Source organism: Mastomys coucha, unplaced genomic scaffold (assembly GCF_008632895.1).
Source record: "Mastomys coucha isolate ucsf_1 unplaced genomic scaffold, UCSF_Mcou_1 pScaffold5, whole genome shotgun sequence".
Classification (NCBI taxonomy): domain Eukaryota; kingdom Metazoa; phylum Chordata; class Mammalia; order Rodentia; family Muridae; genus Mastomys; species Mastomys coucha.
The window spans coordinates 82420807-82430216 of NW_022196911.1; the positions used below are offsets into that span (position 1 = coordinate 82420807).

The window sequence follows — 9410 nt, forward strand, 5'->3', positions numbered from 1 at the left end:
CAACAGGAGAGGGGGGGAGAAAGCACAGCGGTCACTGCCTTACTTCCTTTTCATCTGTAGTGTTTTCTAAGGCCATCCTTAAACTAACTAATCTCGGAGGCCTTTTCCTATTTCCTATGAATAAAACAACCAACCTGTAACACTGAGATTGGCACACAGGTTGTCTCAGGCAAAACAAAACAAAACAAAACAAAGCAAAACAAAGCAAAACAAAAAGCCTTAATCATTACCACAAGTCTGGAATTTAGGTTTTTACTAACTGGTTTACCCTGCCCATTTTGAGGATACTCTCTAGAACATTCAAAGGTAAAGAAAGACTAATTTGAATTGTTCAATCTCGATAAAGAAAGTAATACTGTTATTTATACTGACATAGCCTTACTAGTTTCAGACTTTCATAGCTACTGAAGAACATTACACAGTGTTACATTCTCTCAGCAAACCTCTCACTTTAAGCACTGTTTGCACATGAGGATGCAGTCCCAAAGCTGTTCTCAAGGAGGAAATGGCCACCACAGAGAGAGCCAGAGCTCACTGGAGTACTGTACACCTGCAATCCTTATGAGTTCCACCTATACACAGGAAGGCAGGCAGGCCCATAAGCTAACACATGAACACACACACACACACACACACACACACACACACACACACACACACACACACACATTTTGAAACAAATAGGTGACATTTATCAGTTCCCAGGAGGAGAACAGTAGCTTTTTATCTTCTTGCTACTAGTTTGTTTGAAGAAAACCCATTGACAAAGAGTACATTTAGGCTTTTTCTCTCTCCTCAAAGTACTAGGGTCAGGACCCAGCGTCCCACGTGTGCTGTTCAAACATTGTACCTGGAACCTCTATCCCTAGTCCCTATTCATCGTTTTTTACCTTCAGTATTTCTGCATATCCTGTCCCATATCACATTTGGCTTTGTTTTATGTTGGCAGTTTTCCTTCATGCAGAACTCCTAACCCTCCACCTTAATCACCGTGAGTTGAGATTAGAGCTCCACCTCCCCATTGTGTTCTTACTTGTGCCGCCTCTGCATGTTCCAGCATTTCTTCAAATTCCTGATACTCTTCATCATCTGGCTCAGCACCTGAGAGGCGAGCTGCCCTGGCCATGAAATATGGAGGCAGCTCTCCAATGGCTGTCCCAATGCCCTGTGTGAAAAAGCAAAATACTATGAAGTTTAGTTTTCAGCAGTGACACAATAGACCACATTATATTTTCCTACAGTTCCAAAAGCATTTTGAGATATACTGGGTACATATGCTACTCAATTCCAAGTTTCAGAGTTTGAATCCCAGCCCTGATCTAACTTGTAAGCCAGGTAAGATAATAAGCAGACTGTGAGACCTTCCTTGGCACATACATAGGTTCAACATAGCATCTCTCCTTAGGTTCTGGTGTTTTTCTTAATGTTTCCATCATCTTTATCCCTATCATTTGGAAGCCACAGCCAGGAAGATCAGAAGTTTGATTTCCTTTCACTAGTTTAAGCTACAAAGTAAAATCTCTTTCAAAAACTAAACAAAACAAAACTCTCCAGGCAAGCACCAAAAGTCACCAGTAAAGCCGACTACAACTCTCTAGGACATTTCAGATGTTTTAATCCCAGAACAGCCTTTGTTTTTGTTGTTTTTTTGTTTTTGTTTTTTTCGAGACAGGGTTTCTCTGTGTAGCCCTGACTGTCCTGGAACTCACTCTGTAGACCAGGCTGGCCTCTGCCTCCCAAGTGCTAGGATTAAAGGCGTGCACCACCAATGCCCGGCTCAGAACAGCCTTTTCTCTTCTTTCTTGCCTTCTTTTAAAAATAAAGCCTTAAAAAAAAATTGCAGCCAAGTGGCCCCCAAAATCCTCAGTAAGAGGATGGGTAATTGTTATGATAAAATTTAAAAGTGTCTTATTTTCTCAGAGTGATTCATAATTTCAGTCACTTCGTAGATTTGTTTTTGAAGATAAGGGTTTATTGTTGTTTTTCCTTAGTCAGTTCAGGACATAAAGATAAAAACAAAGTTTAGAATCAGGAACTTAGTTTAGACTTAAGTGGCTTAAATACCAGATAGGCCATAATATGACAGAGACAGTCTCAGGAGAAACCTTCACTTTGAGCCAGCCAGCCAGCCAGCCCTGGTCCTCTGCCCTGAGTTACAATGAATGGAAGGTTTGCAAGTATACAAGGCACATTTAACTCTTTCAGCCCACTCTGCTCTAAATGCCTTGGAAACAATCCTTGAAGACACTGGAGAAATGGCTCAGAGGTTAAAAGTGCTTACAATTATTGTAGAGAACCCAAGTTTGGTTCCCAGCAGCCACATAGGGCAATTCACAATCGCCCAAAACTTGAGCTCCAGGGGATCTGACACATACTTCTGGCCTCTTCGACTAGCTATACTCAAATGTGCACATGTCCACACATAATACATATGGTTAAATTATGATAAAAATTTTTTTAAAAAGGCAGAGAGACAGGTGTGGTGATACATGCCTTTGATCCCAGCATTCATTTGGCAGAGGAAGGCAGATCTCTGAGACCAGCCTGGTCTAAAAAGAATCCTTGAAGGACATTATCAAATCTAAAAATTTGTATATTTAGTATATAGAAACAATAGTCTCCAAATATAAATCCATTTTCCAGGTGTAAAATAAGAACTCTGTAAAAGAACATGTGTAAGTACTCCAAAAGTAAATCTGTGTTGAAGAAGAGAGAAACAGAGAGGAAGGAGTAGGAAGGTCAGGAGTATGGACAGAAAAAGAAACAAGAAATTTCATGTTGATCAACTCTGAAGACAATAAACACCATTAAAATTTAAAGTGCAAAGAGGCAAATATTTACTTTTATTTTCATATATGAACTAATTCTCAGCAACCAAATTAGTGATGAGGAAATCTTTTCTATGAAAAGTCTTTAAAACGGGGTATGGAGGTTCATGACTGTAAGCCTCTGCTTATGAGGAGCTTGAAAAAGGGTACAGGAGTTTGAGGACAACCTGAACAGCAGAGGAAGACAGTCTCAGATGGGAAAGGGCATTTTAACTAATAATGAAAGAAAAATGATACACTTGGAACACTAACTACCATTTTTATAAAAATTAATAAATAATGGACTATCATAACAAGTGTTAATGTCACCAAGAAGACACAAAGCTATTCCTGTTTAAAACAAACTATACTGGGCATGATGGAGCACATCTTTAATCCCATGCAGAGGCAGATGGATCTCTGTGAGTTCTAAGACTGCCTGGTCTACAGAGTGGGTTATAGACAGACAGATCTCCATAACAAAACCCTGTCTCAATAAAAAAATCAAGACAAAAACCAGAAAGCCCATAAACTTCAAGGATCTCAATGAATCAACCCTCAGAAATCACAGGAAACAGAGGAACAGGCTCAAACTACACAAACCAGAATAAGGTCAGTAAAATCAAACCAGGGGAAACTATTTGACAAGCTCTTTTAATCAATGACCATGTTGAAAATAAAAATAAAAAAATAAACAGTTATAAAATGTGTGGGGTTTGCTCTAAGACAATAGAATCAGCCAAGACAGGTGAGCATAAATATTAGTTGAAGTTTGATACAAGTACATTAAGTACATTTGATTCTTTCTACACTTTTGGGAAACTTTTAGATTAGCAATGATCACTCCTCAGATAAACCTCATTAGCTACACAACTACCAATGTGCAAAGCTCAACTTTTCCATGATAGAAAATAGAAGGAAAGTTCATCACAACATTTTAGTTAAAATGTGAACTTCTCAAAGGTCAAATGTAAAGTAAAGTGGATTGTCGACAATTCTGGAAGCAATCATCCGATTCAAACTTGTGACAAATTCTCTTAAAGCTAGTAAGGAAGTGACATAATGGAGTGAAAAGAAATCAAGAGCTGGGCTGGTGAGATTGCTCAGTGGTTAAGAGCACCAACTGCTCTTTCAAAGGTCCTGAGTTCAAATCCCAGCAACCACATGGTGGCTCACAACCATCTGTAATGGGATCTGATGCCCTCTTCTGGAGTGTCTAAAGAAAGCTACAGTGTACTCATATAAATAAAATAAATAAATGCTTTAAAAAAAAAAATCTAGGTCTATCTCAGAGTCTTAATTGATCACGTTGATTTCTGTAATTTATTTCTTCATATTTTTCATGAAAGAATGGAAATCATGTCAGTATTCAACTATTGTACAAAAAAACTAAAAGAAATATATTCATCCAGACAGACTCTCAAAATATATTACATTCTACATGCAAAGTTATTACCCCAAATAAGGCACTGAGGACTCAGGTTTCTATAGCTCTTAAAAGTAATTTTATGCCGGGCAGTGGTGGTGCACACCTTTAATCCCAGCACTTGGGAGGCAGAGGCAGGTGGATTTCTGAGTTCCAGGCCAGCCTGGTCTACAGAGTGAGATCCAGGACAGCCAGGGTTATACAGAGAAACCCTGTCTCTCGAAAAACAAAACAAAAACAAACAAACAAACAAAAAAGTAATTTTATAAGGCCAAGGCTTAGCTTACTTGGTAAAGTGCTTGCCTAGCATATCTGAAGCCCTGGGTTTGATCCCTACCATGGTATAAACTGGTATATGTCTAGTAACAGACACAGGAGGATGAGACATGCAAAGCCATCCTTGGACACATTATGAGTTCAAGGCCAGTCTGGGACATGAAGCATTTTATCAGCAATAACAATAATGACTATAGTTTTCTAATTTCTTTTAAAAAGACTTATTATTTTTGATTTATGTAGGATTTGGGTCCTGGGGATCAAATTCAGGTCAATGAGCTTGATAGCAAGTGAGCCATCTACTGGTCCTAAAAGTCCTTTATAATTCTTTATTTATAAATAAAAATACAGGCTGGAGAGGCAGCTTAGCAATTAAGAACAATGGGGTTGTGAGTTCAACTCCTAGCACCTACATAGCAGCTTACACTAGCAGGATCTGATGCCCTCTTCTGGTGTGCAAAGGGACATGCAGACAAAGCACTCATATACACTAAATAAATACATCTTTTTTTTTTTTTTTTTTCCTGAGACAGGGTTTCTTTGTATAGTCCTGGCTGTCCTGGAACTCACTCTGTAGACCAGGCTGGCCTCAAACTCAGGAATCCGCCTGCCTCTACCTCCCAAGTGCTGGGATCAAAGGCGTGTGCCACCACTGCCTTGTGCAATATCAGAATGTTAATATCCTTTGATCATAAAGCCATTTCTGAGAGGTTCAATAAGCAAAAGCTTGGAAAATAACCTTGAAATCACTGATGATGTTAAGGCTCTTACAGTAATGCTCAGAACAGCTATCCCATCCTGACAACATCACTGTTGTTCTGCAAAAACATGCTTGCAGCTTCTAGGACATCATTTTTTGTTTTTTGTTTTGTTTTGTTTTGTTTTGTTTTGTTTTTTGAGGGCCTCCCTGTGTAGTTCTGGATAGCCTGGACCTCACAGAGATCCACTGGCTTCTTCATCGCCAGTGCTAGGATTTAAGGCATAAACCATGATGCTCAACCTTTTTTTAAGTTAGTATATACACAAAGATAATGTCAGTTCTAAAAGCCTCAGAAATGAAATTCTGACAATGCTAAAGAATGGGTCAAACTTAAAACATTACAAACTGAGAACAAACAAGGCACAAAACAACAAACTCATGACTTGCCAGTTAAGATATGCAGAGTAGATGTTACCAGAGTCAGGAAGGAAGATGGAATGAGAAATTATTTTTTAACTGGTTCAGATTTCTCTTTCAAATGACAAAAAAAGATTTTTGAAGTGGATACTGGAGATGGTTACACAAAAACTGTAAATCTGTCTTAATGACACAGCATTGCATGCTTAAAGTGCTTAAAATAGGAAAGACAGAATCTAAATATATGATATACATGTATGACAATGTCATGATGAAATCTATTGTATCTATTATATAACTGCTTTGAAAGAAGAATGCAGATGGGGTGGGGTTGAAGCTCAGTGGCATAGAATTTATCTAGCATGCATGAGGCTGGGCCTGAGTCCAGCCCAGAACCCCACTGCTCCCTCCTTACTCCAAATGGACCTGGAGTGGCTTCTAAAGAGCTGTAAGCTCAAGAAAGGGCTTTGCCCTGTGTTTCCCCCTATTGGGGGTGGGGGTGGGGGTGGAACCTTGATGAAGGAGGCCTTTAGGAAGGTCCCAGATCACTTCAGTTTCCTCCTCCTGTTTCTCACATACTGTGAAGTGAGCAACATGGTCTGCCTACTCCTGTCCACCACAGGTTCCAAATGGAGCCCAGAGGGTATGGATTACAACTCCCAAACTGTAAGCCAAAATAACCCCTTCTCTTCATCTCAAGTATTTGTTGCACTAATGCAATACCCAAAAGATACCCGACTGATCTAATCTATGAAACAATTCTCTCTGTGTGCTCCAAAGAACAGATGAACAAGGTGGGAGTGAGTAGTAACTAGAAGGGACATAAATGACGCCTGCTGATTTAACATCCTCTGAATGACAGTGAAGTCTAGAAGGGCATCTAAGATGCTAACAGCTTTACTGATACAACATATTCACAATAAGAATATTTTGCCGGGTAGTGGTGGCGCACACCTTTAATCCCAGCACTTGGGAGGCAGAGGCAGGTGGATTTCTGAGTTGGAGGCCAGCCTGGTCTACAGAGTGAGTTCTAGGACAGCCAGGACTACACAGAGAAACTGTCTCGAAACAACACAAAACAAAACTAAACCAAAAAACAAAACAAAACAAATAGAATATTTTAATTTGCAAATTATATAAAAACTTTAAAGCAAGACATCATTAAATCAACTAAGACATTCTCTGCTCCCCCAAAAGCCAAAACAAACCTGAAAATGCACACAAAATTGAAAGCAATAAAATTTGGCAATCTCTAGGAATCGAGGATACAGTACATTCTAAATAATACTTCCAAACACTGGAACTGTTGACATTTTAAGAGTTGTGTGCCACTAATAATGTACAATTCACTGACATTTGCTATATTTAAGAATGTTAAATTATCATTGCTTTTAATATTTTTTTATCAAATACAAACTCTATACTCAGGGGCTGGAGAGATGGCTCAGTGGTTAATCCTACTGCTAGAGTTCAGTTCCCAAAACCCACTGTGTGTGACTTACACCACATGTAACTCCAGCTCTACTTCATCTTCTGGCTCCCTCCACAACCTAGACAGGTTTATGTGGCTACACACACAAACTCCTAAAAATAGAGGAAGCTTTGTTCTCATTAAGGGTAATTAAAACAAGTTAGCATACAAAATAATGGGTTCCACTGTGGAATTTTCATACATACTTTCCTCTGCTGACCTAATAAATTTTTAGATTTATTTTAAGTATGTGTAAAGTGGTTTGCCTTCGACTACCACGCATTTGCTGCTACCCACAGGGTAGGGGATTCTCTCGTACTCAAGTTAAGGATGGCTGTGGATAGCAAGGACTTCTAACTGCTGAGCCACCTCTCCATTCCCTAATATAGTATTTTCAATGGTCATCTATATTTAGCATTTAACAGAATGAACTGTATTGAATGTCATGGCCCAGTCATATTCTACTGTGCTGTGTATTTACATCATATCTTGTTCATTCACTCATTCATCTATTTAAGAATAACAGGTTGCTGTCCCACTTTTCAGTTTTGTGAGGATACTATTAACAGTGAAGCTCAAGGGTCTGACAATTCTCATTTTCTTTTGGTATTTATGTGGATGTGGAATTAGAAGAGTCATGTGATCATCCTTAATATTTCTCTGCTAATCTGGTGCACAGAGCAGCAGGCAACTTTATATTTCTGCCACCAATTCATTCTGCACCAATTTCTTTACATCTTGGAAGCCACTTATTTTCCTTTACATCATTTATCATCATCATTAATATTCGTCACATTATTACTGGTTTTCTGAGACAAGGTCTCACTCGGTAGACCAAATGGCCCCAAACACATGGCAATATTCCTGCCCTAGCCTCTTGGACACAGCCATGCCTGGCTTATTATCATTTTAGTAATAATTATCCTAGTGTCATGAAGAAGAATGGTTTCCTTGTGGTTTGGAATCCAAACCCCGAGTAACTAAGGATGCTGCTCATCTTTCTCATACACTTACTGACCATTTATGTATCCTTTTGAATAAACACTATTCAGGAACAGCTACACAAAACCCTTTCCTTATGTTTTTGAACCCAGGACACCACACATGCCAGGCAATAACATTCCACTGTTGGGTGATAGGAGTCCTTCACACACTTTGGATATTTTTCAGTGCTCATCACCTGTGTGATTAGCAGCTGTTTGCCCAGCTCTAGGTTATCTCCCCAATCTCTTGGTGGCTGCCAGTGGCACAAGACATCATTTTAAATATTTTTCCCCCATGCTTTAGTTGTGAAATATAAGAAATCACTGCTAAATTCAACAGCATACATATTTTTCTGTATATTTTCTTCTAGTAGCTAGACAGTCTGAGCTAAGCTTTAGGTTTTTTATGTATTTTGGCTAATTCCCACATATGATGCAGAGTAAAGGTTTAACTTTATCCTTTCAAACATGGATATCCCATTATGCAACATTTAATGAAAAGATTCTCTTGTAAGCACTGAGGCCAACAGGTACCAATTTAAAAATAACTTAATGCTAACTGGGCATTGTGATGCATGCCTTTAAATCTACTACCCACCAAGAAGAAACAAGCAGTTCTTTTTCAGTTCCAGGCCAGCCAAGGGCTACATAGTGAGACTTGTATCAAAACAACAACAACAACAAACCAAAACACCAAAACCACACTGATATGTACTAAAGTTCTTGTATGACTAAAGAGATTAAAATAAAAGAGGGAAAGAATAAAATACACAGTAGACAAAATCCTGCACCGTGGGTAAAGCTTGGCTGACCACTGTGAGGCACAACAGTTAATGTAAAGTCTGTGCTTGGAGAAGTCGGTCATTACATTAGGCTGGTTTAGAGCAGGCATGAAGCCTGGCTAAAGAAATACATCAGACAACACACACTAGAAGAATTTGAAGAAAGCAAGTACTGCTGCCAGTCCCAAAGGAAGCTTTCTTTTTGGCATTAGTACTAATCTAGCCAAACAACTTTTAAGAGAACAAAAATAAGAAACTGTATAGATAGCCTCTTTTATAGCATGTCCCTCTGTTATTCTAATAATAATTTTTCATGATAATCTCCTTAGATCTATAAAACATACAATTAACAAAATGAATCTGTCTCCAGTGTTTATAAAAGAGCAACAGGAAACATGACAAGTCTTCCCGCCTTTCATAATCAACAACTCAATATATGGCATTTCTTTTATAATTCCTTCAAAGCAAAATGTAATTGCTGGGCCGAGGAATAGTTTAGTGGAAGAGTACTTGCTTTTAGCAAGTGCCAGGCTCAGCATTTGATCTCC

General features: G+C 38.8%; 1 protein-coding gene across 1 annotated transcript in view; it reads right to left on the bottom strand.

Annotated features, from left to right (window-relative positions):
• Positions 1–9410, bottom strand: part of Vmp1 (vacuole membrane protein 1) — a 94484-nt gene that overhangs the window by 41643 nt on the left and 43431 nt on the right. Inside the window, exon 7 of the mRNA XM_031355016.1 lies at positions 1034–1165. Within this exon, the coding sequence (XP_031210876.1) occupies positions 1034–1165 (132 nt within the window). The remainder of the gene's footprint in view (positions 1–1033; positions 1166–9410) is intronic.